The following is a 19,585-nucleotide window of genomic DNA, read 5'->3' on the forward strand; positions in this document are numbered from 1 at the left end:
ATGTGTTGGCAATCCAACTCGCTGAGTGTAATTGGAGAGATTGTTTAGAATTATAGAAAGGCCTGCCCTGAAAGAGACTTTAGAAATTATCTAGTCCACCCTCCATACGTGAATATTGCATATATGTGTGTGCATGTATATTGCATATACATATATATATACTTCTTCAGTGCTGTGAGACTAGTAGGGGAATCAGAACCCTAGATCTACTGATTTGGTATAGTGTATGCTTTTTCTTTTAAACTATTCACATCAATAACCATTTCAACATACCAAGATCAGAAAAAGAAGATAGCACATGAAACTTCCATTACATGAATCTCTGTTATGTACAGTTTAACACGATACCAGTAGAACTGCCCTGCTTGTCTCTGATCCATTTTAAACTTTCTTCTGTTCTCTCTTATGTATTTTTAAAAATATTTTATGAATGCCTTTTTCTGTCTTTTCTTCTTTAAAAAATCATTATCATTACCCACCGACTTCCCTTTGACATGACCCTGCCCCCTCCAAATAGAATCTCTCTTGTACCATTTACCTAATCAAATTAAACAAATCCATTCTTTGGCCATGTCCGAAAATGCCTCTCACCTCTCCACTAGGAGCTGGGCAACACACATGTTTCATCATCAGTCTTCTGAGGTCATGACTGGCCACTGCAGGAATCTGAGTCCTAAGTCTTAGATAGGTGTTTTCCTCTACATTATGTTAGTCACTGTTTAAATTGTCCTTCCAGATCTGCTCACATCATACCACATAAGTTCATACATGTTTTCCCAGGTTTCATCATTTCTTATGGTATAATGAAATCTCATTATGTTTATATCAATCAATTAACAAACATTTATTAAATGTCTACAATATTTCAGGCACTGTGCTAAGCTCTAGGGATTCAGGGACAAAAAAAATAGTATCAGACCTCAAGGAGTTTACATTCTAATATGGGGGAAGACAGCATGTACATAGATAGGCATAGTCAAGAGATATATAAATCCAATACAAAGTTGTATTGGAGGGGAAGGCACTAACAGCTGGGAGAAACAAGAAAAGTTTCCCACAGTGGGTAGCACTGGAGTCCTGAAGGGAACCAGGGATTCCAGGAGAGCATTCAAGACATGGAGGACAACTAATGCTAGGGTGAAGTGGGATGTCCATATGAAGACTATCAAGTCGGCCATTGTGCCTGGATTGTAGAGAGAATGGATGGATGGACTGGAAAGGTAGGAAGTAGCTAGGTTGTTGAAAGCTTTAAGTGGCAAAGGAAGAAGTTTATATGTGTTCCTGGAGGCAGTAAGAAGCCAGTGGAGTCTGTTGAGTAAGAGAATGATGGGTCAGACTTTTATTTTTAGAAAGATCACTTTGCATTTGAGTCAGGGAGACCAAATGGAAGGCCAGTGGTCCAAGCTAGAGGTAATGGGGGCGTGCCTTAAAATGTTTATTGTATAAGCAATGTGGAGGATACATAGTTGAGAGATGAATTGACAAGATCTGACAACTAATTTAATGTGGAGTGTATTAGACGAGTGATTTTGCCCTCAATAGTAATAGGGAAGTAGAGAAGAACAGCGCGTTTGGGAGAAAAGATAAAGATTTGTGTTTTGAACATGTTGAGTTTGAGATGCCCACAGAATATCTAGTTTAAAATGTCTAGTAAGCAGTTGGAAATGTATGATGAGAACTCAGGAGAGGCTAGAGTTGAATATATAGAGTTGGGAGTTACATGCATAGAGATAATTGAATCCAGTGGATTTGATAAGTCACCAAGTAGAAGAGTGTAGAAGGAGAGAGAGAGCTCAGGACAGAATCTCACACTAGTGACCATAACATGAAATGTGATTGAAGGGCACTTTGTTTCCAAGTTTTTTGTTAGAGCTAAAAGTGCTGCTGTAGGTATGGGTATATATGTGGATTCCTTCTCTTTGTCTTTGACCTAGTGGAGGCACATACTTAGAAATGGTGTCAGGGATCAAAGGGCATGTGTATCTTAGTGACTTTTGGATTATAGCTCCAGATTGCTTTCCAGAATCGCTGTACCAGTTCATAGTGCCACTAAGTCAAGTCAACAAGCATCTCTTAAGTATCTATTATGTGCCAGACCGATGCTAAGCCCGAGGTGCATTCACGTTGTCCACCCTCCTACAACCCTTCCAGCAATTGCCATTTTCTTTTTCTTTTCTTTTTTGGCCAATCTGATGAATGTGTAGAGTCTCAGAATTGTTGTAATTTGCATTTCTTATTAGCGATTTGGAATATTTTTCTCATGCGGTGATAGCTTGTATTGCTTCTTTTGAAAACTTCCTGTTTCTGTCCTTTGACTATCTATTGGCCAATGGCTCTTATTCTTACATATTTGTGTCAATTCCCCATCTACATTGGATATCAGTTCTTTATCAGAGAAATTGTCTATAAAGATTTTTCCCAGTCACCTATTTTCCTTTTAATTCTAATAGCATTGATTTTATTTGTGTAAAAGCTTTCCAGTTTTATGTAATAAAAATCATCCATCTTATCTTTAATGGTATAATACACCTATCTGTTCATGGTTTGGTCAAGAAAAGTAAGTATTTTTTGTTTTTGGGGGGTGGGGTTCCCCATGGAACTACTCAACGTATTTTAGTTCAGCTGATACATAGCACAGCTGTTATTGCCACTGCAGCTGTTGTTGTTGGAACATGTTCTTAATACGTTTGTAGAAGGTTCTAGGGGAACGTTCTGTGTGTCTCCCTCCTTTGCTGAAGCACAGCCACGCGTATTCACCTCTCTTTCTGTTCTTCTCCCAATCCCCATTTGGGGCTCCAGGGTAACTCCCCACCCCAGCAGGAATTAAATGCTGTTGAATTTCAGTTAAGAATTTGGGGAAAATTGTTTCCTGCCCATCACTTAGCCCTAGAGTACAAGGGCCTAAAAACAAGGACTCGAGAGGGATTGGAGAGATTGAGGCTTCAAAAATCTGCTTTGATTCTCTGCCCAAGTGCTCGGCATCTTGGAGTCCTTACCTTTATCTCTGGGCCTCGGCTTTTCCCATTTGTAACCTGGAGTACTATTCCTTCTTCCTTCCCAGGAATTTTGTGGCCTTCTGCTTAGGGTTTCTAAAAAGACCAACACTGTACAAATCAGTCATTCCCTTTATCCAGTCAGATTGTTATTTCAGAACATCACAGTAAACTTATGAGGAGAGAGCCACGTAGGAGAAAATTGTCCCTGGGGAAGAATTTCCTCGGGAGGGTTTTGTCAACTCAGGCCAAACTCAATTTGTAACTCAACTACAAGATAATAATTGTTCAGAAACCTAGACTTATAAAGAAGATTGGAATATACTGGCCTTTGTCCACTCATGTCTGACTCTTCCTGACCCCATGAACCACATCATGCCGATATTGTCCATGGGGATTTCTTGTAAAGATACTGGAATGATTTGCCATTTCCTTCTCCAGTGGATTAAGGCAAATAGAGTTTAAATGACTTGCCCAGAGTCACACAACTAGTAAGTGTCTGAGATTGGATTTGAATTCAGGTCTTCCCGATTCACTGAGCCACCTAGGTGTCTCTAATGCTGCTCTTATAACCCCCAAATACAATAAAATCTTGATTACTTTGTGCACTTTATCCACTCTGTAACCCATGACAGACTTTTAGTTACCAGGTCAACCTGTCTCTGTCATTCAGCAGGATTCTAGGACATCTCTCCCAAGTTTCCAACAAAGAATAGAAATCACATTACTAAGCCAAAAATAATTAGAAAGATAAGTGTGAATTAATTCCTCTCCAATCAGCTAAAGAGAAATATAAATAATGTATATATTATTTGTGTTTGTAGTACCTTCTCCTGGTGCAGATGAAAGTCAGCAGTGTAATAACACAAGCCAGGCCTCTTGCTATCTTAAAGAAATCACTTAGACTTCGCTTTGAGACCTTGCTGCCTTTCTTCTTGGTGATGCCCTCTTCTGATTGTTGTCATTGGGTTCTTGGTGCTGATCATGCCATGGCTCACTTTGGAAAGATGTAAATTCCTATTCTACCCTCCTATTCGCTAATGGGCCTAAACTTTCATGGTGAGGGATTCAGGGTAGCACAGGATATATGTTGGGTGGGACAGGGTACAAGTGGTATGGGGACCAAAACAAACTTCTTTGAAACCTTAGGGAGATGAGTACTATATAAACCCAAGGGATTACCTTTTAATCTTTTACCTTTCTTTGTGTCCTCAGAACTTAGCATGTTGTCTGGCACATAGTAGGTGCTTCACAAATGTTTGTTGACTAACTGACTGACCCACCAGTTTCTTTTGACATGGTTGTCCTGGGCTAGCAATAACAAAACCCAGTTCATGTGCTAACCATGTTATATCAGGCTTTTGCTGCATATAATCACTGTTTGGGGAGGAGATTTGAACTGACTGGTAGCCTATCCAAATCTATGTAAAAATGAGCCACACACTCCCCTCCTCCACTGTAGCTGGGTGCTTGGCTTCGGTGGCCAAGGGCTGACTGCTGTCTTGGTGTGTTGGGGGGGTTAGGAATGGATGGGGCTGTCACATGGGGGTATAGCTTGGATGTGGGGTACCCAGCCACTTCTCTGCACTGTCTGCTCCAGCCATCATCTGTTCCTTTGTAGGGATTTGTTCCCTCTGCATTTGTCCCACGTGGGGAACAATTAAACTCTGAAGTCGTTGGGCTCCCCCTCCACAAAAAAAAATTAGCCATGTGACTACAGGGTGTGCCCATACCCTTTGGCATGAACAGCATACTTCATTACACTATTTTTATAAGATGAACATTTATTGAATGCTTAATTATATGGGGCATTCCTTTTATTCATCAAACTAAAGAAACTAAACTTATTTTTAATTAAAAACTAAATGAATACTCGGTCACGATGGTGAAAGCATTCATTGGCTCTAGAATAGGAGAAGCTGTGTTCAGATTTTACCACTTTTACCCTTGAGCAAATCACTAAACCTCCTTAGGCCTCAGTTTCCTCCTCTGTAAAATGACTTGGCAGGACGAGATGGTCTCTGAGATCCCTTCTAGTTATCGATCTGTGCTCCTAGACATTATAATAACCTCATGTCTTAGCCGCTTACATTACTATGTTCACAACCTGTTGTTAATCATTCCTCTTGGCTTATGCAACAAATATACCGACCTTCTTTCTTTGAAGTGATTTTAATACGTAGTATGAAACCCATTTATCTTTGCTAAAGGATAGAGAAAAATCTTAATGTCTCCTACAATTTGAATATTTGAATCTAGATCATTGTATTTGTATCTCTGATGATATAGTAGGTGCTTAATAAATGTTGATTAATGTCAGTACTTCCAGAGAGGAAACCCAAAGGGTGTAAGGGCATTTTGAGCATTATGGAACTCAGATAGGATTCCACAATGTCCTGGTACACACGGGCATTAACTACGTGTCAGATGAAGGGGCCAAGTGATCGAAGGTACCTTTCCCTGACCTGGTCCCCCCCATACCCTGATACTTGCTAGAAAAATTGCTGTTTATAACTCTGACTCTAGGGAAAGGGATAGAATCCACATTGATGCCAGATTGGTCCCCTGAAAGGAGGACTGGTAAAGGGGAAGTGAGGGCAGGTAAGTCTCTTTCCTATTTTTAAGTTGGGATACTCTCTAGGTTTGGAGTGTGTTAACACATTCCCAAAGTTTTGGCAGAGAGTAGGGTGTCCCCAGAATGATGATAATATGAGCAGCACTTTTGCTAATTAAAGTACTGGAGTTTCATTATTTATCAGCATCCTCTCTTTGAACCCTGGGTCAGGAGCCAGGATTTCAGGGTGTCAGTTCTGGCAGGACTGCCACCACTGTCCAATTTTACCTTTCCAGTAATCCCCAGTGACTTTTCAAATGGAGCAGCTATCTTTTCTCCTTCTACTCTATTCTTTTTATTTTCCTCCTCCCTACATTCTTCTCCCAGCTATCACCACAACCCATTCCCTGTTTGTACAAGGAGGAAGTCTTGCTCATAAAGGAATCAAACCTTAAGCTGGAGTGTTGAATAGCTCAATTGAGTGCAGCAACCACTGGAATGCAGGGATCCTTCCCTCCAGATGGGAGTCGAGGTCAAATTCAGCCCCCTGGACACTTTCCAAACAGGAAGGTAAGGAGAAGGGCACTGCGTCTTAAATTGATCTGGCATAACCCCATTCTCCCCAGCTCCTTTTCTCCCACTCCCAGCCCCAAATCTCTTTCCACTGAAAAGGAGAAATCGTTAAAACTAGCATTCCACAAGAAACCCACTAAGATTCCTAAATACAAAGGTGGCATAAACAAAGGGATTTATTTTGAAGCCCAGTCCATCACATCTTAGCAGTCAGGTTCTAACGGAGAGAGCTGAAAGGTAGCATAGGACCACCAGAACTTTGGCCCAGGGTAGCAGAGTTCAAGGGCAAAATACTTTAATATCTGTGCTCGTCCAGGAAATTAGAAGAAGATGACACGAGCACAAACTCAGATGCTGAACAGAGAGCGTGGAAAGCGGGGTTCAGGTTTCTGAAGGCTGTGGTACAGTGGGATGTCATCTGTTTATTCCTTCCTTCTCTCCCTCTGGCCCAACCCTCAATCCCCAACTTATCTCTAAACCCCTTCTCGGTGGTTCCCTTCCTTCCCTCCTTTCCAAGCAAACCAGCTTCTCTGAAGGCAGCCTCTCTGCCTCTCCTCCTTCCTCCCCCCACAAAAGAAATCAAGGGCAAGTAATTATCTCAGTGCCACTTTCCTTCCCAGGGCAGCTAGGTGGTGAAGTGGGCCTGAGGTCAGGAAGACTCATCTTCTGAGTTCAAATGTGGCCTCAGACACTTACTAGCTGTGTGACCCTGGGCAAGTCATTTAACCCTGTTTGACTCAGTTTCCTCATTTATAAAAATGAGCTAGAGAAGGAAATGGCAAACCTGTCTAGTATCTTTGCCAAGAAAACTCCCAAATGAGGTCACAAAGACTCAAACCATGACTGAAACAATTGAACAACAACGAAGCCCTTCCCTCCCAAACACTGGGTGGGAGGGATCTTTCTTTGATGAAGAAGGAAAATCGTGGTAGCCCATACCCCACAGTTTGGACTATATTGCCTTTGAAGTTCCCTCCAGCTCTGAGATTGTATACCTTAAGCCTCTCTGATAATCTATTCCTCCCTCCAACTCAACTGATTTTGTCTTAATTATTTCTTTTGTTCCTTGTACATCGTGGATAACCAGATTGACTTGAGAGTACCTTTTGGGTTAGCTGACCCAGCTGTGGATGCTTCTCGCCCCAGGCAGTGGTTGTCCTAGGCATTGAAATTGCTATTTATGGCTTTGGCCAAAGGGATTATCAGCTCAAAGTGAAGAGATTATAGCTATGAGGAATAGACTCTTACTTCCCAAGAGGCAGCTTGGGGGTCATGCGCAAGAGGGAAGGCAGGCCTGGGGAAGACATCTTAGATTTCCCAGTGTACTGCTCAGGGTCAGGGTCAGCTGTGGGCTCGGGGGCACTTTGCATTGTTTGCACCTTCCCGAGGGGAGGAAGCAGCAGTGGCCGAGCCCTGCTCAGCCTGCCTCAGCACTCAGGTTCCCTTTGGGGGTAGTGGTCACACTTGGTCCCTGTGGGTCTCTGGGAGGCTAGTTCTCCTCTCCCATCCTCCCAGTCAGTCAGCTGAGCTTCCACAGCCTCCCCTCATTTCTTGTGGTAGGTCCAGGAGATGTCATCCCAACCACAAAAAGTAAGATTTTTCTTTTTGTGAAGATACTTCCAAACACTGCCTTCAAACTCTTCTAGTGTCCTTCTAGACTCTGCTTTCATTAATCATCTCAAACTCAGCATGTCCAAAACAGAACTCATTAGTTCCATCTACCTTTGGATATCTCAGAGTAGATTCCCTCAGGCATCTCAAACTCAGCATGTCCGAAACAGAACTCATTATCTTTTCCCCAAAACCTTTCATGCTTACAGACTTCCCTGTTATTATTGAGACCGCACCACCAATCATCCCATTCACCCAGGCTCACAATGTCGATGTCATCCTGAACCCCTCACTCCTGTTTGCCCTGCATGCCCAATCCATTGTCAAATCTCATCCTTTTGGGGCAGCTAGGTGGCAAAGTGAATAGACCCACCAACCCTGGAGTCAGGAGAATCTGAGTTCAAATCTGGCCTCAGACACTTGACACCTACTAGCTGTGTGACCTTGGGCAAGTCACTAATTGCCTCGCCTTCTGTTGGGATTTGGGTGGGGGTGGGACGCCGCTTAGGGCTGGGTGGAGGGTGGGGCAGGGACTACAGCTTTCCGGGTATAACGCTTTTCCGGGTATATCGCTGGGCGGTGCCGGCTTAGGATGAAGCCCGTCCATATAAGGCAATGTTATAGCTCTCGCCACTGGATTGGCTGCAATAGGTTATATAATGTACGGGGATAGGGGAAGAGAGCAGAGTCGAGTCGAGCAGTCGCCGTGGAAGATGTACCAATAAAGACCGTGAGCGAGATCCTCTGGCGTTCTGTCTGGTGAATTCCGGTCTGGGTGGAGGCCAGGCCGGCCGGTGACGACCGAAGGCTCGGTGTAGGAGCAGAAGAGGTCCCCCGGGGAGGACTGCCCGCGACCCCCGGCCCAGGAAGAGGCCTAGGGGGAACGCGGCAGCCTTCCCCTCCCTAAAGTGGGGAGGGGATCTCATCCTTTCTACTTTGACAATATCTCTCATATACATCCCCTTTCCTCCATTCATCACCTCTTGCCTTGACTATTGCAATAGGCTTCTATTGTTCTCTGTGCCACTTGAATCTCTCCCCATTCTGGTCCATCCTCCGTACAGCTATACCTAAGGTATAGATCTGACCATGCCCTACCCCTGTTCAGTGAGTTCCATTAGCTCCCTATTCTGTTACCTCCAGGACCAAATGTAAATTTGTTAAGTCTTTAAACCTCTTCATAACCTGTTTTCTTCCTACATTTCCAGCCTTCTCATGTGTTACTCCTCCTCCACACACTGTAATCCAGCTATACAGGCCTACTAATAATTCCTCAAACAAAATGTTCCACCTCCTGTCTCCATGACTTTGTATTAGGCATCCTCCATGCCTAGGTATCCTCTGCTCCTCCTTCACCTCTGAAATCTCACTTTCTGCAGGAGGCCTTTCCAGGCTTCCCCAGCTACTGGTGCCTTCTCCTTTCAGACTACCTTCATCTACTCTATTTTTTTTTTAGAGTGGGAAAGGCAAGGCAGTTGGGATTAAGTGACTTGCCCAAAGTCACACAGCTAGTAAGTGTCAAGTGTCTGAGGTTGGATTTGAACTCAAATTCTCCTGACTCTGGGGCCTGTGCTCTAGTCATCACGCCCCCTAGCTGCCCCCATCTAGTCTAGTATATATATGTTGTTATTGTCATTAGAATGTGTGCTACATGAGGGTAGGGACTGGGTTTTTTGGTCTTTCTTTGTATCTCTTGCACTTAGCACAGTTTCTGGCACATAGTAATAGAGGCTTCCTGACCCACTGACCTCCTCTAAGAGACCTTTCCTGATCCCCCTAATTGCTAGGACCAACCCTCCCTAGCTGCACTGTATTTATTTGTAGCTGTATTCTGTATTTACTTCTTGTTGTTCAGTTGTTTCAACTGTGTCCGACTTCATGACCCCATTTGTGGTTTTCTTGCCAAAGACAAGGGAGTGGTTTGCCATTTCCTTCTCCAGCTTATTTTATAGATGAGGAAACTGAGGCAAACAGGGTTAAGCGATTTGCTCAGGGTCTCACAGCTAGTGTCTGAGGCCAGAGTTGAACTCAGGAAGATGCCTTGTGTATTTATTTATATACATTATTATCTCCCTCTTAGAATGTAACCTTTTTGAGATTATTTTTTTTCTTTCTTTGTATTTGGATTCCCTTGCCCTTTGAATGGTTCCTCACATGCAGGTTTTTAATAAATGCTTGTTGGTTAGGTACCCACCATGCCAGAGTCAGATCGTTAAAGGTTTTAAAGGTACTGAGTGCCATAGAATGAATAGACCCAACCTCTGCAGAATCCTTCCCCCCACCAAGTTCAGGACCTGTTCTAATTCTGTCTCATCCCCACAGCAGGTAACAGGCTTGGGGTGCCGAGTGCCTGCTCAGGTCTACATTTACCTGAGCTTTCTCTGGGTCCCTTCCAGGTCTCATAAAAATTTATACTCAAAGACTTAAATGCCTCTCTCATCGACCATATCAAAGCTCATGTTCCTCTGCCCAGCCTTTGAGACCTCAGGGATCCTAGGATCCTAGCTCCAGAACATAGAGGGACTTCCGAAGTTATCTCATCTAACCCTGTCATTTTCCCAATGGGGAAACCTGAGAACCAGAGAGATGAGGACGCCCCAGGGTCACACGGGTGACTCAAATCCACGTCTTCAGTTTGGAAAGCCAGCGTTCTTTCCACTGTACTCTATGTTCTCTTCCATTTCTGTTTTTCACCAACTTCATTTCTTAATCACTCCCTATTATAGGCCCCCTTTCTTCTAAGCAAATCCATCTGTTGTCATTCATGTATGATTTCATTTCTGCCTTCCTGACTTTGCAGGTGCCATTATATCCATCTAATACATCACTCCACCATTTCTCCACCTCACCCCTGCCACCCCACCAGCCTGTACTCTGTACTTGTCCATGTCTCATGCTTCAAAATTCTCCCCAATTCTTGCTTTGATTAACCACCCAGCTTGGAGCACTTCCCTCCCATGCATCCCTTCTGCACCTGAGTGCTCCCTTAAGCTGTTTGTCCTCGCTCTTGGTGTTTTCCTCTGTGTGTCTTCTGCTCTGCACCTCTTGTCACAGGAGCAGGAGCCATCACCTTCTTTTATTCTCTCTTCTTCCTCAACTATAGGCTTTTCCAGGCTGTTTATTTAGCCATCACTGTTGTTTGAGTGAATGTTTCCAGAATCATAACTCAGGCAGGCAAAATAGAGTTTTTCTTAGATACAAAATTTAGAAGGCACTGACAGTATTTCTTGTTCTTCAACAGCCTGAGAACAACATAGTATTAGCACCTAATTAGTGAGAATCAGCTAAAATTGGAAGCTATCAGATGGCAGGCTCGAATGAGCTTACTCCCTGGTCTACCATACAGGGACCTCCCCAACAGCAGCAGCCTTATGACAGCATCCTGGCAACTTGGATCAACCTGACGGGATATCCTGCCCCATTCACCCAAGGGTGCACTTCATGCCACTTGCCTGGGTGCAATTCTTGATGGGCAAAAAAAATTTCTAGTTATGGGGCAGCTAGGTGGCACAGTGAATAAAGCACTGGCCTTGGAGTCAGGAGGACCTGAGTTCAAATCTGGCCTCAAACACTTGACATACTTACTAGCTGTGTGACCTTGGGCAAGTCACTTAACCCCAATTGCCCTGTCCTCTCCTCTAAAAAAAAGAAAAGAAAAAAAAATTCCTAGTTACAAATCTGGACATTTCTGAACCCCTTGGTTAGCCAAAGGCAAGCAGCCAGGCCTCTTCATGCAGTATATGGAGGAGAAGATAGAAAAGAGCCTGCCCACCCCACGCTTCTTGTTCCCTAGCTTCCCCTTAGAGCAGGGGGTCTTAACCCATGTTCCATGAACTTATTTAAAAAATATATTTTATATTAATTGATACCAATTAATTTGATAGTACCTGGCACATAGCAGGTACTTAATAAATGTTTACTGATTTGCTTTTAACTGATATATTTCAATATAATTCATTTCCAATGAAGTTTGTTGTTCATTTTAAAAACGTTGTTCCGAGAAGGGGTCCATAGGCTTCGCCAGTCTGCCAAAGGGTTCCAAGACACAACAAAGATTAAGAAACCCCTGTCTTCTTAGAGCCCAGTTATCCTCATGCCCGTTCAGAAGATGTGTCTAGCCCAGGCCTATGGATAACCCACCTTCCTCCAGGCTTCCCTAGGGAAGAGAAAAGGGAGAGAGGCTCCGGGCAACAGCCCTGCTTCTGGCTCAGCTCAGAGAAGGAATACAAGGAATCATTTATGTCATCACCGTCTCTCTCTCCTCATCTGCCCCTCCCCGTCTGAAATCTTTGTTGACCAGTTAGGACATCTTGGCACAAGGACCCATCTCTTCGAAACATTCCCTCTGTTTCACTCGAGGGCAGTGTTGAGGGAGGGATAAGACCAGTGAAATGTTTGAGAAAAGCGATGCCGTTTCTTCAGAGTTTTCCCAGGGACCAGAAATAGCAAATGTCTTTTTTCTCCACTGGAAAGAGTAATGGATTTAGAGACACAGAACTATCAAATCTGGATTCTATTACTGAATGCCTCTGTGCCCCTGGGCCAGTCACTGGGCTCTGGACCTCATCTGTGACTTCTAAGGTCCCTCTGGTCCTAAATCTCTGAACTCCCTCCATCGTCATTCTGTCAGTCCTTCCAGAAAGGCTGTCCTATTTTAAGCAGGCTTGAAGAGCAGAGGGAGTGGGCTGAGTTGATCGTTTTCTCAAGCAGGACTCTGGCACTTCCCTCCATGATGGCAGAGAGCTTCAATAGAATCTTCCATCTCAGTCTTAGGACCATTTGCTTGATAGGAAGGAGGAAAGAAAAGGGGTTAAATTCAGCTTAGGGGCATGAATATGTCCTCTTTGGTGAGGTTCCTCTCCTGGCCTGCTATTTCAGGACCTGTGCCTTGGCCATCTATTCACCTGTCGCCCTTGACGTGCCTGAGTCTCCTTGCCCTACCTATTTCTCTCCCCATACATGGTTCCAATTCTGAAACCATGATCAAATCAATTCTGCCATTGATCCTGGAAAGAAGGGTGTGCCAATCTATTTCTACTCACCATCCCAATAACTTTCTGTACCAAAGTGCCCCTCCCTGGCTACCACTGCCCTTCTATATGTTGTCTTCCCCATTAGAATGTAAACTCCTTAAGGGTAGGGGCCGATCTTTGTTTTTGTATGGGAGCCCCAGCTTAACTCTGTGCCTGGTATATAGTAAGCACTTAATAAATGCCTTTTTATTTAATTCACTCTCTGTCGTTCCCCCCCCCCCGCCCATTCCCAAATAATCATGAAAGATTTGTATTTAGGCATTATTATAAAATAAGAAGGAATGATTTTCTTGTTTGACTTGCAAACTGACTCTGAGAGCAGCTCCCCTCAAAAGTTCTGAAAAGGTTTTAAGCAGTGGTACATTGGTGGAATAAATGACTAGACTCCCAAGGTTACTACTTTGAAAGAGGTAACAATTATTTGAATGCTCAGTCCCAGTGTGTTTGGTATTTTTATGAAAACTAGTTAAATTATTATCACATCTTAGATGTGTCCTATTACAAACCAGCTGGATAAATGATATGGTTCCCCCAGTTCCAGGATTCTCAGATTCCTTGATCAGCTTCTCTGTATAATATGAATGTTACAACACCCCATTTGGGCTGCTCTTCTCACCCCCAACTTATACTCTCACTTGTGAGTTGGTGACCCAAAGTGTGGCCACTGCCTCATGTTCTACGGTATGCTGTGTGGGCAGCTATCCCTAGCAGTATAATTCATGAGCCCCATGGGTGTGTTTCCCATTAATAATCAGCTAGTAGACACAACTACCTCATAGGAAAGGCATTTACTAAGATGGCAGAGTAAAAACGGTGACTACAAAACATTTCCTTCATAAACCTGAGGCTTGGGAAGAGTGGGCACAAAGTTAGAGTACAGTGGTAATGAGACACATGCAGGGAATACATATTGATATTTCCAAGAGAATTTGCCACTCCAGAACCACAGAGCCTTGAAGTCTTTTCTCTCATCATGCTAAGAGATCTCTACAGCCCAATTCTCGACCCCATGGGCAATCTCTCTCAACTATCCAATGGTGGCATTCTTCCTTGTTGTCCCAGGTGAAGCTGCTTAAAGCTGCTTCTGGCCTTGACTGAGACTGGCCTCTCTGTATCTGGTTTTGCATCTCCCTAATCTGTGCCTCAAACTCCCTGGAACTGACTTTCTAACTGCTGGACAGGATATCTCCTCTGGGCAAGTAGCCTTACTGTTCGATACTGTGGCTCATGGTGGGAGGGGAGAGAGCCAATCTCCCTCCCTTTTAGCTATTTAAAGCCCTCAAAACACTCCTGGCCGATTTTCCACTCAGCCACTTGAGTTGCTCGTCTGATTCAATCAGAGATATGTGGTCACTGGAGGAAACACCTTGTTACCAGATCAATAACTACCTCATCTTCTGCATTTACCATCCAGTCACTACATCAGCTCAGCTTGGGGGGTGGGCATGGAGCATCAGTCTCCGAATACACATATACATTTGTTTGTTTTAAAGATTTATTGTTGTTGTGTTTGTCCTTCGTTTTCAAACAGGACTATGACATCAGGGAAATGATGACGTGACTTGCAGTTGACTTTGATTTGAGTGAGGGAGGGCCGTGCAAGGTCACCAGCCTCACTTTCTCCTCCATAGCCATCTGGGTCCAGTGACCAGATATTCATCAGGACTACTGGAGATGGCCCAGGATGCATTGGGAGACTCTGACCCTTTTAGGTTAAGCCTTTTTCAGGTTCATAAGCATTTATTAAGTAGCCTGTTACATACAAGATACTATTCTAGGTCCTGGGGATACACACTATTCCAATTTCAGCCTAGAATTTCTCTTCTCATGACTACCCCTTCTCCTCAGACTTCTGTTGGAACTGTATTTGCCCTCGAAGGCCCAGACAAGTTCACAAGCAACATCCCTTTGGCCTGAAGGGGACCTTCTCCCAACCCTCATAGCTTTGCCCTTAAGTCCTTATTATTGCACCCAACTCTACAATCATTTTTCTTCATGTTTTCTCCCCTCTGAAACTGAAGTTGGCCATAGCTTAGTACTGTATGATGAAAGGCACTACTGCTAGATGGAGAAACTAAAGAGCATCTTGTCCAGGCCCTTCATTTTATAGAAGAGGGAATTGAAGTGACTTGCCCAAGGTCACGGCAGTAAGAGGTAGAGCTGGAATTCCAACCCACATCCCTCTTTGGCCCTGATGTTGTTTTTAGGTGGTTGGGGGTTTTTCTAAATGAGACAAAGCTTGTTACCTTTCTTTCTCTGTCTGTCTCTGTCACTCTGTCTGTCTCTGTGTCTGTCTCTCTCTGTCTCTTTGCCGGTCTCTGTCTGTTTCTTTCTGTCTCTCTCTCTGTCTCTGTCTTTCTGTCTCTGTCTCTGTCTCTGTCTCTGTCTCTCTCTCTCTCTCTCTCTCTCTCTCTCTCTTTCTCTCTCTCTCTCTCACCTCAGTTTCCACATAGGGGGAAATTTTAAAAAGAAAACATCGGCTCTTAAAATACACACACACATGCACATACAAACACACACACAACTTTACCTCAATGATACCCTGTTAAAAAGAGTCCAGGCTCTCCCAAGCATTGGACCTATTACCCTGTCATAAGAAAGAAGCCTTTGTCATGGTGAGCATGGTCCTCCATTCAGTCACAGGAGATAATTTGTGCCAGAAAAAAAAAGCACTTCAACCACAGCATTCTTTGGAACCTCAGTCATCGGCCCCCTTGCTTAGTCTTTTTTTTTCCCTCAAATTTTCCTTTCTTCAGTGTAATGCCATCAGATAGGTTGCTGGATTTTAATTCCCTCCAGAGTTGAGGGCTGGGGGCCCAACCCAAACCATCTGGGCCAGGCCTTTGCCCAAGTTCCCTGTTTTCATTACCTCATACCTGCCTTCATACAGATTTGGAAGTCAAAACCTCCCCCAGTACCACAAAGGGAGAGTGTGTTCACTGAGGGAGGGGAAAGGCAGCTGGAGATGGGAATGTGTAACTATGATGAGGTGAAATCATCAATGCATGGGTTCATGGAGAATCAGAGGATCTGGGGCTGGAAGAAAACTTAGAAATTATTTCATCCAATTTCCTCATCTTATAGATTAAAAAAATAGAAGAACTAAGGCTGTAGAGTGGATAATGAGGGCCTTGAGTGGGAGTGAGAGTAGGAAAGGGAGACTGTCGTTCCCATGTGCGCATGCATGCCCCATCCAGCTTCATACAGCAGATGCTGTTACTGCACAGTGACGCTTAGGATGGAAGGGCTTGGAGAAAGAGAGGCCCAGCTTTGCAAATGAATGGCCCTTTACTGAAAATAAGTGACATTTTATGTTAGCTACGTGGTAGAAAAAGTGGACTCCAATTCATTTCAACACATGGGGTGAGGTAGAAAGGCAGTAGTGGGTGTTTGCTGCCTTTTTTAAAAAGTGAGAACCAGCTGTTTTGTGTATACCTAGCAACTTTCTGTTTGTATCCCCAGAACTGAACACAGTGTCTGGCACACAGTACGTGTTTAATTAATGTTTGTTAACTTATTGACTAACATGAAGTCTGTAAGATAAGTGCCACTTGACCAGAAAATCAGGCAAGGTGTTTTATTGTTTGTTTAGTTGTCATTTTTATCTTATTTCATTGATATCTTTTATTTTTATATCACCTTCTTTTCTGAATACTTCCCCCCTCCAGTGAGAGCCTTTCCTCACTCCAGTGAGAGTACATTCCTTGTAACAGATTTTAAAAGAAGGAAAAAAAGCAAAACTAGCCAACAAAACAACTGTCTGACAGTACATGTAACATACCACACCCATAATCCCCCATCTCTGCTAAGAAGGCACATTCTCTTCTCTCTGGCCAAGGTTAGTCATTATAATTACACAACAACTGTTATCAGTTTGTTTGTTTTTTTCTTTTCATTTAAGGCAGTATTATGTACATCATCCTTCTGGTTCTTCACTTAGTATCAGTTAATACAAGTCTTCCCATGTCCAGCCAAGTGTTTTCAACACAAATTCAAACTTGGAGCAGTACTAGAAATTTAGCAAAATCACATCTGGATGAGGAGGCAGTATTCTTCTGATTTGGTCAAGCTGCACCATAGCAAGGTCACTAGGGACCATGGGCCCGATTTCCCCTCCTTCATCGGGGCTCAGTGACTTTCTAAAAATCCTTTCACAACTGACTTGATTAGGTCGTTCCAACCGCAAGGAGGTCAAATCACTCTGGTCGGACTGTTCATCCCCCAAATGAGGTGTTGTCCAGAATGGCTTTAGATTAGCAGCCTGACCTCAGTAACTAGGTGGTGGTGCCCTATTAGTAACGTACAGGCAAACAATGATGCAATTTCTAAAATGACTGTAATTCTGTGATGATGACTATGATGTATATGATGAGTTCTTAGTGACTTCACATAACCACTCATCCCTTGAACCATGTACTTCCTTTCATACGAATTAGAATTTAGCTTGGGTTGTAAATTAAAAGTACATCATTTTATGTGCTATGCGTCCCACCGGATGTTTTTCTCTGTTTTATACAATGCAGGTAAAATCAGTTAGCAATTTGACCTAGCTCTCAAATGGAATGAGGTTTCCTATTTAATGCTGTGAGCTGTTTAAAGATACTATATCGAAGGGACAGCAGTCATTGTGATACACAATAGCGTTGAGGCGAGGCTCAAATGAAACAATTTATTTAGAATTCTTTACTAACTTCACATTACTGTGTAAATGGCAGTTGTTGTCATCTCACATTACTTCCACTCGCACACTTTGTATTCCTGCCAGCCTGGGGAACCAAGCGTAGGCCATGGCCCGTGCTTGTATTGTGCACTCCTTCCTCATTTCCACATCTCAGGATCCTTGTTGGTGAAGCCTTCCATGGTCTCCTCAGTTTTCATCTCTCTCTCTGTCTCTCTGTCTCTCTTAATGTCGCTGTCTCTGTCTCTCTCTTAGTGTCTCTATCTCTCTCTCTCTCTCTCTGTCCATCTCTGACCCTCTCTCCCTCTCTGTCTCTCTCCAAATCACTTGTATTTAATCTATGTACATGTCGTATTACTCCAGGAGAATATAAGCTCTTTGAGGACAGAGACTCTTTGAAGACAGAATACATTTTTGTCTTCATGTCCCCAATATCTAGCACACAGAAGGCACAAAATATTAAATTAAATATTTGGTTTGTTGTTTAGTAGAGGGTGGGATCAGGAAATGCTTCCTCTGCTGGCCTAAGAAGAGATGGGAGCCTCTTTATTAGGTGTGCTTATAGCACTTGTTGTTTGCCCTTTGTTCTCAAAGAAGACCATGACATCAGGAAGATGATGCCATGACTTGCAAGTGAATTGGATTTAAGTGAGCCAAGTCACCAGCCTCACTTTCTCCTCCAGAGCCGTCTGGGTCCAGTGGCAAGATCTAGATCAGAACAACTGGAGATGGGCCTGGCGCATATAACTCTGAAACAACTATGGGTTGTTTTTTTGTTTTTTTTTTTTTATAGGTCCTTTTTCTTTTGGCCATTTTTGCCTGGTAGCTGCTGACACAGTTATAGGAACTTTATGGTTCTCTATTTCCACACTTACTCATTCTAGAGGCAGCTAGGAGACTCGGTGGATAGGGTTAGACTTGGATTCAGCAAGCCCTGAGTTCAAAGCCTTCCTCAGACACTTAATAGTTGTGTGACCCTGGGGAGGTTAGTTCAGTTTTCTCCACCTCAATTTCCTCGTCTGTGAGAAGGGAGTAATGATAACACCTGCTTCGTAGAGTTATTAGGATTAAATGAGATATCTGTAAAGTGCTTTGCAAACCTTAAAGTGGTAAATTAATATTATTATTGTCAGGTGTGCTTGCTTCCATGTTCCCACCCCAATTCTGACCCATGACAAGGAAGCCCTTCCTTCTAAAATCTCAAAAACAGAGGCAATATGGTGTGATGGAAGTTAGGCCAGCTTTTTAATCAGAGGACCTGGATTCAAATCCTAGCCTTGCCTTTTCCTACCTTTAAGATTGAGCAAATAAATCAATTCTCGCTCTCTTTTCTCTCGGCCCGGACGGCGGCAGCATGGGTAAGTGCCGTGGTCTTCGTACTGCTCGAAAACTCCGAAGCCACAGGAGAGACCAAAAGTGGCATGACAAACAATACAAGAAAGCTCATTTGGGCACTGCCTTGAAGGCCAACCCATTTGGAGGAGCATCTCATGCCAAAGGGATTGTCTTGGAAAAAGTTGGTGTGGAAGCCAAACAGCCCAATTCTGCCATCAGGAAGTGTGTGAGAGTCCAGCTGATTAAGAATGGCAAAAAAATCATTGCCTTTTTTCCCAATGATGGCTGCTTGAACTTTATTGAGGAAAATGATGAAGTTTTGGTTGCTGGATTTGGTCGAAAAGGTCATGCTGTTGGTGATATTCCTGGAGTCCGATTCAAGGTTGTGAAAGTTGCAAATGTTTCTCTTCTGGCCTTGTACAAAGGCAAGAAGGAAAGACCAAGATCATAAAAATTGTATGATGTCTTTGTCATAGTAAAAAAGTTTTCATGTAAAAAAAAAATAAATAAATCAATTCTCCCTTTCAAGCCTTAGTAACCTCCTCTGTAAGATGAAGTGCTTAGACTAGACTAGATCTCTAAGATGTCTATCAGGTCTAAATCTTTAATGGCTCTTTTGCTGCTTGTCCCAGGACTTGGTATCCTGGACTCTGTGCCTCAGTCTTGTGAACATGGAATCAGAAACTGCCTTTTCATTTCCACCTTCCCCATATTACTCAGGCTCACTACCGAGTCCTGTCCCTCTGCAGGGAGCATGCAATGAGCCCCCTGTTGCCTGTTTTCTCATAGGCATGCTTCCTGGCCCTCG

General features: G+C 43.5%; 2 protein-coding genes across 3 annotated transcripts in view; both read left to right on the top strand.

Moving 5' to 3' along the window:
• Positions 1–19,585, top strand: part of SLC39A11 (solute carrier family 39 member 11) — a 499,961-nt gene that overhangs the window by 394,397 nt on the left and 85,979 nt on the right. The window lies entirely within an intron of this gene.
• LOC118846586 (40S ribosomal protein S23-like) lies at positions 18,766–19,274 on the top strand. The gene has a single exon (XM_036755298.1). The coding sequence runs from the start codon at positions 18,797–18,799 to the stop codon at positions 19,226–19,228; it is 432 nt and encodes a 143-aa protein (XP_036611193.1). The 5' UTR covers positions 18,766–18,796; the 3' UTR covers positions 19,229–19,274.

This window comes from Trichosurus vulpecula, chromosome 4 (genome assembly GCF_011100635.1).
Source record: "Trichosurus vulpecula isolate mTriVul1 chromosome 4, mTriVul1.pri, whole genome shotgun sequence".
NCBI lineage: Eukaryota > Metazoa > Chordata > Mammalia > Diprotodontia > Phalangeridae > Trichosurus > Trichosurus vulpecula.

Coding starts and splice junctions, on each gene's coding strand:
- LOC118846586 (XM_036755298.1), top strand. CDS start 18,797: ATGGGTAAGTGCCGTGGTCTTCGTACTGCTCGAAAACTCCGAAGCCAC.